Source organism: Corticium candelabrum, chromosome 8 (assembly GCF_963422355.1).
Source record: "Corticium candelabrum chromosome 8, ooCorCand1.1, whole genome shotgun sequence".
NCBI classification, from domain to species: Eukaryota; Metazoa; Porifera; class Homoscleromorpha; order Homosclerophorida; family Plakinidae; genus Corticium; species Corticium candelabrum.
In genome coordinates, this window is record NC_085092.1 from 424,137 (window position 1) to 442,144 (window position 18,008).

Sequence of the window (18,008 nt, forward strand, 5' to 3'; positions counted from 1 at the left end):
GTGATCTGTAGTCGGACACGGACTTGAAGTAGGTCTTATAATGTCGTGGGGAGGAGAAATTTGAGGTTCGTGTGTACCAGAGTTATAGGACCACCCCTTTTTTGTTACCCGGATTAGAAGCCTTGGCAATTAATTAAGTGCGTGCCACACACATTTTTTCTCCGGGATAGTTTGCAAAAATCCACGTGATCATGTGGAATAGCGTCAATGACAGTTGTTTGGAGATAGAGCTGGAAAGCGCCGAAACTCTGTGCGACGTAGAGTCTGTTTGTGAGAAAGTGAGAAAGAGTGAATGCACACTAGCTGAGAAAGAGCAGCAGCTGGAAGATGAACTGAAGCGACTTCGAACAGAAAAACTCAATTTGTCGTTTGTAAGGAAAAAAGCAGAGACAAAGAGAATTGCCATAAAGGGTTAGTTGCTGTTTAGACCCACACTGTCATTATAATTATGTGATTGAAACTAAAACTGTTTTAGAATAGCAAGGCTACTAGATGACAGACAGAATACATGTAGATGCAATTCTCACTGTTATCTGTACTGATCGAGGTGTACACTGATGTTAGACTTTCTGGCATATGCATGTTATATAAGGAACACATTTTTCCAGATTGTGTTTGGGGTTATTTGATACTTGATTTTATTTAATTAAGTTTACATTACTACAGAACGCTTGGCGCATACAGTTTTCTGAAAATTTGTAATTAGAAATTTTGTTTATGTAAACATATTAGCAAACTGTCATTGCACAATGTACCATTGGCTGCAACTTACGTTTTTGATTAATTAATGAGATAGATTAGTAAGTGTTAGGCATCTTTTTTTTGTAATTTATTCAGCTACAGCTTAGGAATAGTTGGAACTGAAACATAGTTGAGCTAACTGAGGTTGCTGGTTTTGCAGAGGGATGTAGCAGAGGTTTAAGTTTTAATTTTATTGTACAGTAGTGTCCTAGTGTATTTTGTATGAACATTGATGACAACATTTGGAGTCGCACTAAAAATGTAGAAATTTGGGGCCATTGGTTTGGCAAGTTTGTGGAAGAAGACAGTGTTTTTCCTACAATTCATTTTTGCATACGTGTACACAAGTTTTGCCTCCCTACGCAAGCCTGTTGTCTGAACCAGATGTGCTTGTGTCACAAGTACAGGTAGATGACTGATTCAAAGTGATTTTTTATACTTCAAATAAACTATTTTTAGTTGATGCCACATTTACTTGAGATGAAACCCTTGCGTTTCATTCAATGATTGCTTTGGATAAATAAGATATTAATTATTAAGTATTAGGAATTATACTGCATTTTGTCCTACTGTTTATTTCAGAGAGGTCCCTGTTGCTGTTACATTCCAATCATAGCTCAAATTTCTGAATGCAAATTAAACAGCTCGTACTCAAGTTGGGAGTTGCCTAGGAAAAGCCCTGAGAATATAAATAATGCGTTGTGTGTGTGTGTGTGTGTGTGTGTGTGTGTGTGTGCACAGATGTTGATCACTGTAGTCATAAACATGTAGATAACGAAGTACCACTTGTTTCTATGCGAATAACTTGCATTTTAGCTCTCAAAGGTCTGATTTGTAACCAAACTATTTCTAAAGACCATCTGAAATTACTTGCTGCTGAGCTACAAGACACGAGCAGTCTGCAGTTAGCTATTAAATATATTGGAAACCGTCAGCTGATCTTGAGCGAATCTATTCAGAGGTTTCTCACCGACATAGAGAGGAAGAAGAGAATGATAGTGGCATTGCCAGTTGTTGATCATCTTACTGTGAAGTTTGTATCTCAGTTGGCAAAAGGTTTTGTGGATAACATGGATGAACTGGAGATGTTGAAAGGTATAAAGGAAGAACTTATTGGCAGACTGAAGTCATCAGATTGTCACTCAATGAAACAAGAAAACGCAGTCAAAATGGTTGCGTCTCAAGCAGCATGCAGAGTGGTCAGAGTATTAGATGGGAAGTTGCTGGGTATGTCGCTAAAATGTTACATGACATGATGTATAAATAGTTGTCATTGCTTATTATGTGTGGGTTAATGTATTTTGTGCAGGATGTGAATCTGTTTGTGAGCGGCAGCTGTATGACTTAGCAGTTGAAGTATCGAGTGTATGGCGTGAAGTTGCTGTGAGTCTTGGCATGACTGACGAGATGGTCACGTTCATTGAAAGAGACAGTCATACTGCAAGAGAACAGTCATGGATAATGCTGAAACATTATGTGTCAATGACTCAAAATAGAAATGTTCACGAGGCTGTTTACAGCAATCTGCATTCTATAAAGTGTACCAAGAATTTTTCAGAAGCCGAAAGTAAGATATTGCATAATATTTGCCCTGTCCGTATGTTGCATAGCATTTGATGTGCACGTTGCTGTGTGTTCTGTTTGCAGGATCTATTTTCCCTTTATTTTTTTACAATGAATCTCGTTTTTGTGGCCGACAAAGAGAATTTGAATTAATGGAGAGCTGCTTTTGGAACCAACAAGTTACACAAAATCAGACTTGTCGGGTACAGTCTTTTGTGCTGCAGGTAATAAAACCACCGAGAATGGTGTGGATGTTTTTTGTATTTTATGGTATTTCTATATGACTTATTAGCAAATTGTCATTTAGATTATTGACGGCACTGCTGGTGTTGGCAAAACGGCTTTAGCTGTACAGTATGCTCTTGCGTATCGCCGTGCGTATTATGATGGTGTGTTTTACTTCAGCGCTGAGTCATTGCCATCTCTTCATGTGTCTCTGAGACAGGTATGTACACACCTTTTTGCATTCTCTACTTTGTATGTATGTACACACTTCTACACATATTTCGTTCTTGCTGTTGTGTTTGTATAGCAGTCATTGCAAGTCTATTTCTTATATATAGACTAGCAAGTGAGACTTTTTTAATATAATACTGATATTGTTTGTAGTGTTTGCATATGTAAGTAATGTTATCAGTTGGATTGTTTATGTTTGTTAGCTGTCAGTTATGTCCGAGTCATCATCTAATGGAAATTTGTTTGAAGACAATCGATGTTTCCTTAATTATATCACACAGCATTCACAAGTTCTTATCATTTATGACAGTGTTTGTGACATTGATCTTCTTCAGCGTGTTCTTCCACTTCCAACAAGCAATGCTCATATTCTAGTAACTACACGAATGACTGATTTCCATTTAGTAATGAAAGCTGCTCAGAATTTTATTCATTTGGATCCATTACCTGTGGACCATGCTGTGAGTGCTATTTTGTCTTGGTCATCTTGCTTGTTAAAATATCAAAGCGAAGATGAGGTTCAACGTGCTAGAGAACTTGTCAGTTGTTTGCCCATATCGTCTTTACCACTGAGCATTGTGCATGCAGGAAGACTTGCTCAAAGTTGTGGCATTAATTTCAGTCAGCTGAAGGAGATACTGGATATGAGCGTAAAAGAATTTAGGTTGATTGTATCAAACATGCACATGCTGTTTGATAGTTTTCACCTGACTCACTTGAAAGAACAACTGATGAGGCATTTGTCATCTCCTGACCAATTACTACTTGCACAGTTTGAAGACATCAACTTATTGGATATATCGTCTCATGATAAACTAGTTTTATATGTGATAAAACATCGGCTTTCAGACTCACAGTTGTCTCACATTGTTTTTCAACTCGCATTAAATCAGGTGGCTGAATCAGAACCCGATGCTATTGAAATGCTCGAGTCTACGTGTCTTATGGGATCAGAAAATGTGCCTGGCAGTATTATTGAACAGATTGTGTTTGGAGACCGTGAACACAAAAGTTTTTATTTTAGCAAGGCCGTAGTTATCTTGTCTTCGTTGTCTTTGGCAACAGTTTATGAGTCTAGTGACAAATATTACTTGTCTCTTCACCCAGCTATTCAATCAGTTCTAATCGAAAGAGTCATACTCTCGGGCATGGAAAGAGTTCATAAAAAGCTCACAGATTTGTCTGAGTGTTTAATGAGTTGTACTCAATTGGCATCACAGAGAACTATTAGATTCATGGACAAAAAGCAACAAACTGCGCTAGCAGTTCATCTCTATTGTGTAGCTGGACATATCTTGTCAAACCAATGTAATACTCTGCCATGTCGACAGCTGGTGACAGTGGCATGTACAACGGCTCTAGATATGGGACACAATGCAATTTCATTTGATCTCTGCAATCAACTGTTGAAGATGGTTGAGCTTACGTCTAGAGGTGATGATGCAAGAAATATCTCAAGTCTTTGGACAGGTACTAAGTGTACACAAGACATATTAGTAAGAATATGTCTGTCAGGCCGATCTGGTGTGTTTTGTTATAAAATTACAGTTGTAACTATATATAGTGTTTTGTTGCATTGTAGCTCTAGTCTTGCTGGGCACATCTAGTCAGCGCTGTAATGACTTACTTAGTGCTCAAAATTGTTATGAAAGAGCACTCCAATGGATTGAAAGTGTCGGAGATGAACCACTCGATGAACTAGGTGGACAAGCGAAGGCTGTATTAGCTGATGAGTACAGCTTTGGTAAGTCTATACATTAACCAATGATTTTTGTTGGACAAAACTATCATTTATATATTGACTTCTTTAGTTCTTGACGAGCTGGCGAGGTGTTATGGTGCCAATGAGTCTAGTGTTGATCATACAGGAATGTATACTGACCGTACAAGGAACAAGGAACAAGCTGATGTAGTTAGGACTGCAATTGGTAAGAGGCAGTTGGATGCCTGTTACTATAAAATATACAATATATATATATATATATATATAAATTTATTGTAGAAATTTGACTACTGCAACTGCAGTTTTTGTAAGAATTATCTTGTGATATTTGTGGTGCTAGTCAACAGAGCATTGTCTTTGAGTGAAGGATGCTTCAGTGTGAATGCACCTTAACTTCATTTGTGTTGGTTAGTTCTATAGCTTTCAAGCGTGTATAACAGTTGTCAATTGATCAACAAGCGTTTAGAACTATAGAGTTTTAGGGATGAGTTAGTAAAACACTGTCCTGGGAAAAATTGGAAGTATGCGTGAATCACAAAAGGTGTGGATGGAGATAGTTGATCGACAGTTGTTTCCCATCATGTCATATGGGTGTCATTTGTGGGATTTGGAGAGAACAGATGTGAAGAGGATGATCAATATGGCTCTGAGAAAAGGTGTGGGAAGAGGATTGGGTATGAAGAGGAATGAATCAATTTGTGACCCCTTTGGAGGTACATTTCAAGAATCAGTGGAAAGAATGAAGAATTTGAAAATAAAGTTTTTACAAAGGGCATTTCATTCAATAAATGGCTTAGTAAAAGGACTTCTTTTTCTGGTAGTTGACAAAAAGTTACAGTTAGGAATGTCATAGTAAGGGTTGAAGGGAGGTAGTTTGTCTTGTGTTGTTACTGTATTTAGCTGTGTGTTGTAGGTGTGTTAGTATGACCCCAGTGGGAACTGCATTACTGTGTGTGATGCAATAGAAATAAATATTATTATTATATTAATACAGTTGGATATGTTTCGTAGAACTACATAACATGGGAACTAAATTTCGTCAAGCTGGACAGCTTCAAAAGTCTGTTGAGGCATATGAGCAATCTCTTAGTCTTTGTGGTTGTTTGCAAGCAGGTGGTGAACTCAGCGCAGCAAAAGATGTCGGTTCAGCACAGAGTGAGAAGATTGCATGTGTGTATTAAGTTTATGATTTATGATTAGTTTTTTTTGTAGCTATGATCAGTCTTGCTCTTAGTCTAAGTGAAGCAGGTGAATTTTTTCGTGCAAGGAGTTTGCTAGAAAATGCAGCAACTGCTATGAAACGCTTTCTTCCCCATAACCACGCAACAGTTGTCAACAGTAAGTTTGAAATGTTCTTGTTCTATCTATCTGTGTACACTGTAACCATATCAGGTGGTTGATAAACGTAGAGTCTTGCAACAAGGGAAGCATTTTCGGTGCAGTTATGTACCAATATTACTTGCCATTTACGCAATGTATGTAATTTTGTCATAAACACACAATTGCAACTAGGATGGCTCTAAAATATAGAAGTATGGTAGTGTCTTTTGGCAACAACATAGACACAATGGTGTGGCGCTATTGGATTGTGAGGACATTTGATCCCAAGGAATGTTGACACATCACTACTCGAAGGCAGTCGTTCAGTTCAGACAACCAGAATGGTACAAGAGGTTGTTTAGTGTCAGAGTGGTTATCAGTGTGTACTAAACTACTTGTAAACGTATTTATGCATACATTGGGTGTCTTGAACAAACTCTCTAATTTTTTATAAGAACCAGTAGAAGACTACTACACAGGATTTGTCATCTGGTGTGTGTGTGTGTGTGTGTGTGTGTGTGTGTGTGTGTGTGTGCGCACGCGCGTGTGTGTATGTGTGTGGTGTATATGTTACTCTATGTATTTCGGTAACTTTAATGCCTTTACTTTAGCTGTCTCTTTATATTATTGGTGTTGTGTGGACTGTGGTGATAACAAACAAGCACTGAAACTGGCAAAAGAGCTGTTGAGTATAAGAATGTCATCACTCTCTTCTGATCATCCTGATATTGCTTGTTGTGAGAATGAATTTCTTATGTGTAGTCCAGAGATGTAATGTATTTGTGGATAATTGGTTGGTTTTAGCATTGTCGAATGTTGCTGTAATGAATATGAAAGCTGGTGGTAGTCTTGATGAAACGATTGCAATATCTAAACAGTGTGTTGGAATCTGGAGGCTTCATTTACCAAAACATGCGAAACAGCTGGCGCTCGGTCAGTGATTTATTGTACAGATAATGATGATGATGATAACGATAATGATGGTTGCAGCGTGTGTGTGTGTGTGCATGTGTGTGTGTGCATGTGCGTGAGTGTGTGTGTGTGTGTGTGTGTGTGTGTGTGTGTGTGTGTGTGTGTGTGTGTGTGTGTGTGTGTGTGTGTATTGTGGTGTAACTGTGTCTAAAATTACGTTGTAGAACTTGTTTGTTCTTAAAACTTGGAAAGAGACAACCTTATTGTTTCATTTGAAAACAGTTGTAATTATCTTCTTGCACCCATACTAGCAGAGCGGACTGCTGGACATAGTTTAATACTTAGTTCTTGCGTGTATCAGTAACTTGGCAATATATGTTTGTGAGTCATTTTCATAATTCCTGTTTAAGGTTGCTTTAGGAGGTTAGATTTGCATGCTTCTAGAGCCATGGAACCGGTCTGAAGCAATGACTATGTTCAGTTGAGACTTGATTGTGTTACAATTGCAGGATTGCACAACTTGGGATATTTTCAACTTAGAAGGAAGCTGTATGTCGAGGCATCAATATCTCTTGAAGAATCTGTAAAAATCACACAATCTGTTAGTGGATTAGCAGATGGCTATACTTTTGCTCAAAGCAAGACAAGATTTTTCCATTTGTCAGAATGGCAGTATATTTACAAACTGTTGTGGTTAGCTCTAATCTATCTTGGTGACTCACATTCAGGGTGTGGCAATTTGGAATTGGCGTGTACATGGTACAAGGATGGTTTGAGAGTTCTGAAAAAGATTCATCCACCTGACACCGAGCTGATGAGTACCGGTATTGTGTGTTGTTTGTGGGAACAGGCATCTGTTTCATAACAATTATTTTGAAGTTCTTATGGAATTGGGCATTTGTACTTACAATATGCATCTCTTTGAAGAATCAGTGCAATACTATGCAAAGGCACGGGAAGGTTTGCTTCACACTGCTCCACAGTCAGAAACTTTCATTCGAGGTATGTTTCAAGCATTTATAAACGTGAATAAGGAGATGATTGCAAGATGAAATTCGAATAGCAATAATGAATTTTGATAGATGCCTAATGTTATGTTGTGTGATTACGATACTTGAAGTAGATTCGGCTTGTGGTTTGGGCAGCATTTATTCTAAGGCCTTAGAACTGAAGCCTTGAGGTGATATTGGCTAATGTGATCAACTAAATACTTTCAGAGTTTCAAACTGTTACATGTATAATAAATACAGAAATGTAATCTTCAGTTGTGGTTGATACTTGGTATAAACCATTAAAAGAGTTGAAACAGATCATCCTTATGGGTATACCAAGTGTAGCAAATGCCAATTAATACTTCTCAAGGTGTGAAAATGTGAGATTTAATTAAAGTCAAGAATGGGTGATTGCTTACTAGGGGGCTCAGGACAGATCCATACTTGCATGAGTACAGTATGTACAAGGCCAATCAATAGTTGAGTAGATGAGTCAGAAGGCCGGCTGTATGGTACACTATAAGGCTAGATTGCAAGTGACTGCATGTTGTCTAGTGCTTATTCTTTTGGCAAGAGGCTATTGGACTGTTGGTCAGATGGACAAGGCTGAAGAAGTGCTCACTGAGGCAATAAGTAAATCCAAGCAATTTCTCTCTCCAGGCCATTCTTTAATTGAGACAGGTGCTATTGATGTACAGTCCAATTTGGTAAAGTCTGTGTTATCAAATATTGTTTATCATTTCAGCTGAGAATCAATTGCATTCCGTCTGGCAAGAGAAATTTGGAAATAACAGCATTTAGCATCCACAATCAGAGAGTCATGGTTATGGTGTGGATTATTAACTCATGCATAGTATTGTATCTTTGTCATCCTGTTGTGTTGCGTGTCACATCTATGTAGTGACTATTAGAGGAAACTTACAAAATATTAGATTTATTTGACATGGGCTATATGAAGTAAGACTATAACTGGCAGGTTTACGGTAATAAATTGCACGGCAAGAGAACATCTCTTTATTGTATTTGTCCATCTAGGAGGCTTTTGTGCTTTTATTCTTTTTGTGACATTATGCACAATGTTAACATCAGAACAACTACCACTTCAGATTATTACGGTCCTCATTGCATTAGATGCAACACCATAGTATACAGATAACATATTTTAAAGTGTATACAATCAGGTACGATGAAAGTGTTAGTGGTTTGTCTGAAGTGATAATTGGTTAGGAACAATAAGTTACAAAGCTTTAGTGTGTCCCTTGTAATTTGCATATATGATTTTATGAAAATATGTAAATTGACTCTAATAATGTTTCTACAAGAATGTGCTCACAAGCTTGAATGACGAATATTGTTGATAGGAAGCGGGTCTAAATTTTTCCATGAGACATCATACGTTGTCAGTCTTGACTTGTCCATTCTGAGGACATCGTGATATGCAAGTAATGACCACTGACAAAGTGCTGATGAGACCAAGGGATGCCTCTAGCTATTGAGCATTCAACATATTCTCTAGCGGATGGTTTGTGGCAATCTGTAGGCAAATTGTGAGCCTCCATATTGAGAAATCATTGACTAGTAGGTGGAACTACAGCAACAAATGAATTTGCACTGTTTTGCTTTCTTGTGTTGGACATTAAGTTACTTAGTAACTACCTACACGAATATACATTCACTGAATAGAAATTTTATCAGTCCATTTGTTGCTAGCAGTTGCCTGTGTCAAATTCTACAGCCATTCCTACCACTTCATCTAAATTGAGTACACTGTGTGTCCAGCCAGCAGGTACAAACAGAAGATCTCCTGGATGCTGTACACAATGCAGCAAGGAGTATTGTGCCTGAAATTGACACATACCAGTAAATAATCAGGTGCACTGGAATATTGCATAGCAGTTAACTTTTATCATTTGTACGACATATTGCAACAATATTGGTATCAAGTCAGCACCAGACCATGTGGACTAAGTTGCTACTTACATGAAGTGGTTGTGTAAGACTAAGTTGCATGTAGGTGCAGCAATGAAGTTCCTTTTAGTAGAAAGTAATGACTCCTCACCTTTTGTTTGTAGTTCTGTAGCCATTCAAATGGATGAACTTTACTGTAGATTGCTTGGCCAGGTGGATATAGAAACCAACTAACAGTCAAAAGATCAATAAGCAACAATCGTGTTATGTTAATGTATTGTGCCACCAAAATGACTCAACAATGCACAAGCAACGAAGCTACGAAACTGTGTGCACACATCCTGTTAATCTGCCATTGAACACACACACACACACACACACACACACACACACACACACACACACACACACACACACGCCGCGCGCGCGTGTGCAGGCCTTACTACTTTCGACCATAGCAAACAACATTTACAGCTGGACAGTGATAATGGAAAGGTGCTCCTGATCCTAGAATATACAATAAAATAGCAACTGATAACAAAACCTTTAGAGAGTCTGTTGCTCACCTCTTGGTCCAAGAATGAACTGATGCACTTGAAGAACGTCATTCCAAAGTGAGAAAATATCTAATATAAATGATAACATCAGTTGACATTAACTACAAATATTGATTACGAAGTGATAGTGATATCATGCAATCCATGCACCTGGAAGTTGATAATCTCCAATAAACTTTTCTTGTAATATCTCATTATCAAACACATACAGAGGTGCTGTCCTCATATTGGATGACAAAGTCTGGTTCTCACCAAGCTCATCCATGTAGATAAGAAACTCACTGATTGTGGCATATCCATTGAGTTCACCGAACACTTCACCGTATGGAATAAGGCCCACCTGTTTACAATTGGTAAAATAAGAATGACGTTGACACACAAAAGATTTTGTTAATAGTACCGTGAGCAGTGTCAGTGAAATTGTACGTACAAGACAAAAAGGCCAGTGCCTGGGTGTAGACGTTTGCAAGCACGTGCATGGTGACCATGCAACTGTACAGTGTGTGGCTACACAATGCAATGGTACAAGGTAATGACTATAATCAAAGTCATAATTATCGCCAGTGAGTCAATCACTATATATGTATACAATAAACTAGATTACATGCTAAGATCCCATGACTGTGATAAGACTCCTTAATTTATTAATTCAGGAAGTGCTAGAACATGCAACATACTGGCAGATTAAGAAACTCAGTTTAAACACTATATTGTACGTAGTAAATAACTATAGACATGTCTGATATTTAATTATGACTATATAAGCACAGCTCCTGTCTTTGTGCAGGTGGAATCACATGCTTCTTCACATTGACTTTAGTTAATTAATGCAGTCCATGTGCACTTGAGCTAGGCGTACTTGCCAGTTGACCAGACAAAAGTTGTCTATTAAAACTTCACAATGACTAATTAACTTGCTTGTGCAAACACTACTAACTGTGCAAACAAATTGTGCTATAATACTGTCTTTGCCATCTTGTTCTATGACAAATCAAGAATGTTTCTGCTCACAATTAATTAAGTGAGTAAGGCATCAAGCCTTTCTCAAACATCTATTACAGTATTTGACACAATGAGTAATTGACAAATAATACCCCAGTATTTACAGTACATCATCTAAATGTTAGTCATTTGCAACAAGTCTTGAAGTCTTAATTATACTCCAATGTTTTGAAGATGATTTGCATGGTGTTGCAGTAGTTACAGGTGTAAAGTTAAAACTCGTGTTCGCTCTGATGCTTAACTAATTGCTTTCTAGACCACCAGTTTGTATTCAAAACTCAAAAATGAATTGATAAAATGTAAAACGGGTTTCTTGAAACTCGTTAATTTTTCTCTATTGCTAGTATTAGAAAACATATTCTGAAATCATTTGAACAGATATGTGAGACTGAAAAACGTCTGAGCTGTTGGCTTCAACACAGCTTGAAATTTTATGACAGCTAGTGTGCAAGACACTGAATAAGACAAAAGCAAAATTGATGTTGTGGCTTGTTTCTAGTCGTGTTAATGTTATCACCCAAATGATCAGTAGCTAGTTATACCTGTTCACTAGTGAACAACAAGGATTTACTAAGTTGACCGAATAGGTAAATATGCCATTTACTTTGTCTTCTCAGTTGTTTTGATATACTGTAGATTCGCTAGCTATACTTCTATTTGGAGCAGTCAACTATCGAATGAGTCACAAATGTCAAATACCTATCATGTCATCAAATGTTAACCAAACTGATTGGAGCACAACTCCTATGGCTTTGACATTAAATATTTGGGTTACTAAATTGGTGGTAGGCACTCACACTTACCAAAACATCAACATCACCATTATCAGCTGATAATTGACTCTTTTCAAGTCTATCTCTCAAATGCCATTGTTCTGTTGCATTCTTGATCAGAATTGGCTGACTATATATCAACAACAATTTATTACAGTTAACTTTGTGACAGCAGTTGTGGCACACACACACACACACACACACACACACACACACACACACACACACACACACACACACACGAGCACACACACACACGAGCACACACACACACACGAGCACACACACACACACACACACACACACACACACACACACACACACACACACACACACGTCAACTGCCATTACCTCAAGTTAACATAATCGTCGATGAAATGAGATGGTTCAAGGTCAATCAATGAAATAACAGGAAGATCACATCCATGTGAATCTATTCCTGATTGTTGTGATATTCTCCATCCTCCACTTCCCTTTCTGGTAGCTGCATGCATAGTTGCCATCAGTATTTCCATCCAATTTGTATTCATTGTTCCTTCAGTTTGGCTTTCATTCTTTAATTCAATAGAATGCAAGCAAGATAGCAAGCTCTGACTACCTGGCATGTCTATCTGATAACTCGAGCATGACAAATCACTGTCCAGAGTTTCTACTAGCTTGGTGTATTCAGTCTCACCCCTATTTGTATCAAATTTCTTAACTATTCCTACCAACGTTGACAGCACAACACACTGTGATGGAGTAGTTCGTTGACATTGTAAAACTGCAATATCCAGCACTGATCTTCCATTTAAGATGGTACCGAGATACTCGACAAGTCGCTCTACACACGATGCTTTCACAACTTGACTTGTTAGCATATTCAGTAACTGTAAATCCTGATTCATCACAGATTGATGCATAGCATGCACGTACTCAAAGAAGTATTCATCAGGATGATGATAGATATGCCTCAATAAGCAATCAACAGCATGAACGGCATGAAGATTAACAGCTAGAGAGAGAACTTGAGGTTGTCGTTCTCCAACTTTCCATTCACCTGATGTCACTCCTTGTATAATTAACTGTTCAAACAGAAGAGAATAAGAATGGCTAAGCAGCTCCAACTCCTGTGAATCAATGATGTCAGAAAAGTGTTCAGAGAGGAAATATTTTGCCATTGCATTTTTCACTTTAAATAATGACTTCACAAATTTCTCCAGGATTTCTACATCTAACTGACAACTTCCATTGCAATATTCTAAGAAAGAAGAAACATTTGTGGTCCACTTCGTTTTCCATTCCGGGTCGATCGTGTAATTCCATGCTGAAGCCTCATCAGGAAGCGCGTCTACTGTCGTAAGAATGTCTTTCGGCCACTTCAGTTGGTTAGCTTGAGAGTCACAAAAGGAAGTTACCTTTAGTAGTAGAGTAACGGTTAGCACAATAGACATGTAACACCATGCAGTCTTGCTTGACCAACAGACTGTCGCTGTACTGGGAATGCGAGGCAGGCTCGTAATTTTACTACGACGGACCTAAGACGTTTCTAGGCCTAAAACTGTAGATTTATAGTAATCGTGTAACCAATTATTTATTTAATAATAGTGTGTGCATGCATGAAAGTGCGTGCGTGCGTGCGTGTGTGCGTGTGTGCGCCCCCATGTATATTTACACACACGGGCAAACGAATGTAGGCGTGTTTTTGAAGACCCGGATATAATATAAATATCTGGGCTATTTCGACGTTGCCGGCGGTAAAACGACACGCTGCGCGCGTACTGTTTGACGTCGGGAACGGGCTTCTAAATTCGGTGGAGATCCGATGAGCCGTTCCAGAGAAAGTCACGCGCGAGTGAAGGCGGGTTCGATCGGCAGGAAATCGCGTCGTCTGGAGAAGTCCGGAAGACGACGACAGCTTCACTGTCCAGCGAGCCAAATTCGGCGGTGATCAGACTCGCCGTTTTCGAGAAACGCTTTAACAGACAGACGTATATACAGACACACAGACAGACACACAGACAGTCAGCTCTCCTAGATATATACATACATACATACATATATATTCTACAATTCTTAGGCAAGTTTAGAAATTTACCAAGTTTAATTAATAAAATCATTTTAGTTAAAGTATTATAATATTATGGACCAAAAACGTCTCTTGGAATCCTTTGTCAAATTCCACCGACAACACTGTCATTGTGGCCTGGTGTAGTACCAGTGGCAGATGTACATGTATTAATTAATTAAGTTAAACAAATGTAAAAAAGGGTCTTGACTATTACGGTGCACAACAGTAGCTGAGCGAGAATGTTCCTGTTGGTGTTTTGCAACAAACTATCAGAGCATCTGTACATATAGAAGACCTGTGATAGTGTATAGTGGTCAATCACTAGCTGAATTTATGAAAGCAGCCAATAATGGACTGCGGAAGCAAAAACGTTACGCAAACAACCAAAACAGTGTCTGCTGCAAAGAAACACAAAATGATTCATATTGTTTACTGAATTGAAAACATTACTGTGTACAGCAGTACTACAACGTGCTGGCCTAACTAAGAAATGAAGTGAGGCGTATGTGACACATTGAGCAGACTATTCCATTAACAGCAAAGGGTTCTATTGCATGTTGACCCTTTGCTTGCCTACTTAACTTAATAAAAACCTGGAGTTGAAGCAAACGTACAGAAACAATTTGAGAAGTTAACGACTGGGTTATGCAGCACCTGCATGTGTCAGGTAACAAACTGGATCACTGTGTGTACGGCTCAGCCTTGTGTATACTACTTGACTAGCAATTTGAAAACCAATAATTATTTAGAGATACAAAATGCATTAAACAATGCACATTCCTTGTCTGTGATACAAACAAAATGTGCAATCTTTACTAACATCATTTTTTGTCATTATCCTGCACTTAACAATCCTGCTTTTCAATCCCACAATGCTAAAATAATACAATACCAAAAATTAGCATCAAAGACTCTAATGTGTATGCACTTTTAATTTGTCTTGTCTTTGTCTTCAGCTCTGTCATCATTAGGGACATCAGATTTCTTCTCCACCTGTGGATGATTCCAGTCAGTTGGATCAAGGAGCTGCATTGTCTTCTTGTATGTCCAGTAAGGTGTAAGGATGAAGCTGAGAACAGACATTGAGAAAAACTGAAGAAAGAAAACATCACCCGGCATGTTTGTCCAAATATAGTTCCAATTCATCCATGATTTGTACCACAAATAGCACTCAATCAATGATCGACAATGAAAGAGGTGAACAAGCATCCATTGGTTGGCAAGCCACAGACGTGTGTGCATCAGCTTGGCTTTTAAGAGACCCCAACATATACAAGTAAAAGGGGTAGTCATCTCTAGTACAAGTGCAAAGAGTGCAAAGAAATGGGCGATTTGCAAGTAGAGAGCACGAATAAAGCTGACCAAGGCAAGGGCATGATGTACAGCCAGGGTTCGATCCATCTAAGAATCAACAAACATGCATGTCATCCACAACAACGACAATGACCACAATAACAAACAGTAGCAGCAACTTTTTAGTAGCTACAATAACTCACAATGCTTTTGCACAAAAACTTAGTTCATGAAATCCTTCCTTTATTTGAAGTATGATACATGTTAACCACATGGTCACAGCAATGATTTGTAGTCTTACGCCATATTTGATACAAGAAACAAGTGGTGGTTTGTGCATCATTGTCTGTCAACCTTGTAATTGCTTACATTTCCATTACTAGACAAGTCAAGAGATCCTCTTATTTCTCTACTTGCAAACTCAAATTGTCTATTCAGTTTAAGATTGGTCATAGCATTCCATCGTGCCAGTTGGAATCATATCTGGAAGTGTAGCAGCTCATGTATTATTTGACTGGCTCATTACTGTCACATTCATCATAGCTGCTCTTGTAGAGTTGTTCCTCTAGAATGATACTGTAATTTGTCTGCGAATAATTGTTGTATATTTGTCACTGTTTCGTATGTTCAAATTCTATACCATCTCTTAGTAAAACACATACAATACATAAGACTATTAATGGTATGCCTTAGACTCGAGCCACTCCACCCTCGTCATTCCCCGAATTGTCAATCCTTGTCGGAGAGAGACTGTATGCACCAGACCACCTACTGACATCACTAAGTGCTTGCCATTACTGCACATATTGTGCAAGCTGCCTTGGGCACATTACACCCCCCTTGGTAACAAGCACTTCACAATTGCCACAAGGAGATTGGCAAAAAGCGACTAAACAATGTATTTAGAGTGGAGAGAGCTATAAGCTGCTCAACTGAATTATCGATAATGCATCATCAGCATGCTTGGAATGTTTTGACGCTCCGTTCTTTTGAAAACCTGTTGTTTTGTGGTAGACTAGACACTGTACGGAGTAGCAACAGGCTTTTACAGCATAGGCCTACGTATACTGTAGAAGAATTCACATATTGAGAGGATACCACTTACTAACAAATCATGATATTATGATACAAGTGATGATCACTCGACCACTAAACAGCTCCTGGGAGCTATTTATGTAACCTTGTCAGTTAGAAGTATGACCTCTTTGAAGATAATTGCATCGGAAGAAGGCAGTCCAGTACCAGTTTCTTCCTGCTTCAGAGTGACATACAGGGAGTGACATACAGGAAACGGCAGAAGCGGGAAGAGACTGGCTCGAGTCTAGATATGCCTCACAGGCACAGATCCTGCAAAGGACACTAGGTACACATGGTCCCCCTTGGAGCCTGATCTTGATTCTATTCGCCACTTGTGTTGTACCCACTTCTTTGCAAAAGCCAGAAGTTTCATTGCTTGCAGAAAAACAGTGTTCTCGTTTAGAATTGAGTAATTTTTTCTTTGGCCTTGTATCGTTTGGCAGAATGTACTGACTTCTGTGCGTGTGCCTTTCAACCTGATAATTGCTCTTTTCTTACACATGTTTCCATACCTCACGATTAAGTTAAAAATGACAACAGGAATGTTTGTCATGCCGATTTCTACGTTCTGTGTACTCCATGCACTTACTTGTTTTTAAAAATACGTGAGCGGTTAAACATAATTTGTTGGTGGGACCCCTCTTGTAATGCTATATCCACTGCTGTGCCTCCTAGTAGTAGCAGTAGTAGTCGTAGCAGAAACACCAACACAAATAAAAATAATACCAGTAATAACTAACACTAATTAATACAAACTGTGTTGCTAGTGTAAGAGAAAGTTGAGAAGCATATTCCCTGTTGTTAAACCAAAGCAAAGTTTAAAATTTTGAATCCAAAATCCCTAAAACTGTTTAACTAGACGACAAGAAAAAAAGTTCAGGATTAGCAAACGGTGAATTCAAATCTATAGTTTATATGGCAACTTGAAAGATATTCAATACTGGTCAGGTCTAGACTATTGTAAACGTAAAACGTTCCCTGAATAAATAGTGTTAACTCTTCCGTAATAATTAATAGCCATTTTGTCACGTGGTCTTTGTTTCCAGACAACGTTCTCATGTGCTATGTTCTATGACCCGTTCATGGGATACGCCGCGTAGCTGTGCGGCGCAGTGCAGTGCTGGTTGTTCTGCAGACCGCGTATCTTCACCTCCAAACTCTAGAGCTTGCAAAACGCCCTTGCAATATTAATCCCGACGAAATCATCGACACAAGTAGACTACGTACTGTACAGTATCAAAATTGCACATCTCATCATACCTTCCCAAACATAGCCGCAGATGTAAAGAAAGCCACACATTCAAAGGCAAAAAATCCAACTGCAGTCGACACCAGAAACAGACTGGCCTTCGTTTTACCGAATACAACATCGTTGAACAACTCGTCTTGTGTCATCAAACAATACGAGCTGAACATGAACGAATACGCTCCAAAGACACCTCGAGCTACCGTCAAATTCCAGAAGACTTTCTCACGTATACTGAGTCGTTGAAAAGTGAAGGTGGGACTGGATAGAAGCAGAGAAGTTACGTAGACGAAGACAAAAAAGAGGAAGGATGCTGCAACGGCGACACACTGAACTGTGACACTGTCAAAATCTGCTTTCTCGTACAGCTCGTAAATCATCGTGGCAGTAGGTAG

At 38.7% G+C, this 18,008-nt stretch overlaps 3 protein-coding genes across 4 annotated transcripts; 1 reads left to right on the top strand and 2 right to left on the bottom strand.

Moving 5' to 3' along the window:
- Positions 1 to 191: 191 nt before the first annotated feature.
- On the top strand, positions 192 to 9,148 carry LOC134183588 (uncharacterized). Its single transcript, XM_062651171.1, has 17 exons — positions 192 to 411; positions 1,558 to 1,968; positions 2,051 to 2,308; positions 2,389 to 2,528; positions 2,612 to 2,749; positions 2,964 to 4,230; positions 4,343 to 4,504; positions 4,572 to 4,688; positions 5,495 to 5,638; positions 5,696 to 5,821; positions 6,415 to 6,540; positions 6,608 to 6,736; positions 7,225 to 7,353; positions 7,414 to 7,539; positions 7,595 to 7,717; positions 8,263 to 8,388; positions 8,453 to 9,148. The coding sequence occupies exons 1-17, from the start codon at positions 192 to 194 to the stop codon at positions 8,506 to 8,508; spliced, it is 3,798 nt and encodes a 1,265-aa protein (XP_062507155.1). The 3' UTR covers positions 8,509 to 9,148.
- A 44-nt stretch (positions 9,149 to 9,192) lies between these two features.
- On the bottom strand, positions 9,193 to 13,414 carry LOC134183374 (uncharacterized). 2 transcript variants are annotated; one of them, XM_062650884.1, is made up of 7 exons: positions 12,299 to 13,414; positions 11,978 to 12,077; positions 10,425 to 10,512; positions 10,182 to 10,241; positions 10,059 to 10,122; positions 9,767 to 9,845; positions 9,193 to 9,548 (listed from the first exon to the last, which is right to left on the bottom strand). In XM_062650884.1, the coding sequence occupies exons 1-7, from the start codon at positions 13,378 to 13,380 to the stop codon at positions 9,414 to 9,416; spliced, it is 1,608 nt and encodes a 535-aa protein (XP_062506868.1). In that variant the 5' UTR covers positions 13,381 to 13,414; the 3' UTR covers positions 9,193 to 9,413. The 2 variants fall into 2 exon arrangements, with proteins under 2 accessions (XP_062506868.1, XP_062506867.1); XM_062650883.1 differs by having other exon boundaries at positions 9,198 to 9,548; positions 10,323 to 10,512.
- A 1,326-nt stretch (positions 13,415 to 14,740) lies between these two features.
- Positions 14,741 to 17,993, bottom strand: LOC134183133 (protein CLN8-like). Its single transcript, XM_062650600.1, has 2 exons — positions 17,628 to 17,993; positions 14,741 to 15,398 (listed from the first exon to the last, which is right to left on the bottom strand). The coding sequence occupies exons 1-2, from the start codon at positions 17,991 to 17,993 to the stop codon at positions 14,928 to 14,930; spliced, it is 837 nt and encodes a 278-aa protein (XP_062506584.1). The 3' UTR covers positions 14,741 to 14,927.
- Positions 17,994 to 18,008: the final 15 nt, after the last annotated feature.

Coding starts and splice junctions, on each gene's coding strand:
- LOC134183588 (XM_062651171.1), top strand. CDS start 192: ATGTGGAATAGCGTCAATGACAGTTGTTTGGAGATAGAGCTGGAAAGC. Junction 5,822..6,414: donor CCACGCAACAGTTGTCAACA/GTAAGTTTGAAA, acceptor CCTTTACTTTAG/CTGTCTCTTTATATTATTGG. Junction 6,737..7,224: donor TGCGAAACAGCTGGCGCTCG/GTCAGTGATTTA, acceptor TTACAATTGCAG/GATTGCACAACTTGGGATAT.
- LOC134183374 (XM_062650883.1), bottom strand. CDS start 13,380: ATGTCTATTGTGCTAACCGTTACTCTACTACTAAAGGTAACTTCCTTT. Junction 10,242..10,322: donor TGGAGATTATCAACTTCCAG/GTGCATGGATTG, acceptor CATTTATATTAG/ATATTTTCTCACTTTGGAAT. Junction 10,123..10,181: donor GTTCATTCTTGGACCAAGAG/GTGAGCAACAGA, acceptor TGTATATTCTAG/GATCAGGAGCACCTTTCCAT.
- LOC134183133 (XM_062650600.1), bottom strand. CDS start 17,993: ATGATTTACGAGCTGTACGAGAAAGCAGATTTTGACAGTGTCACAGTT. Junction 15,399..17,627: donor CTGCGGCTATGTTTGGGAAG/GTATGATGAGAT, acceptor GTTGATTCTTAG/ATGGATCGAACCCTGGCTGT.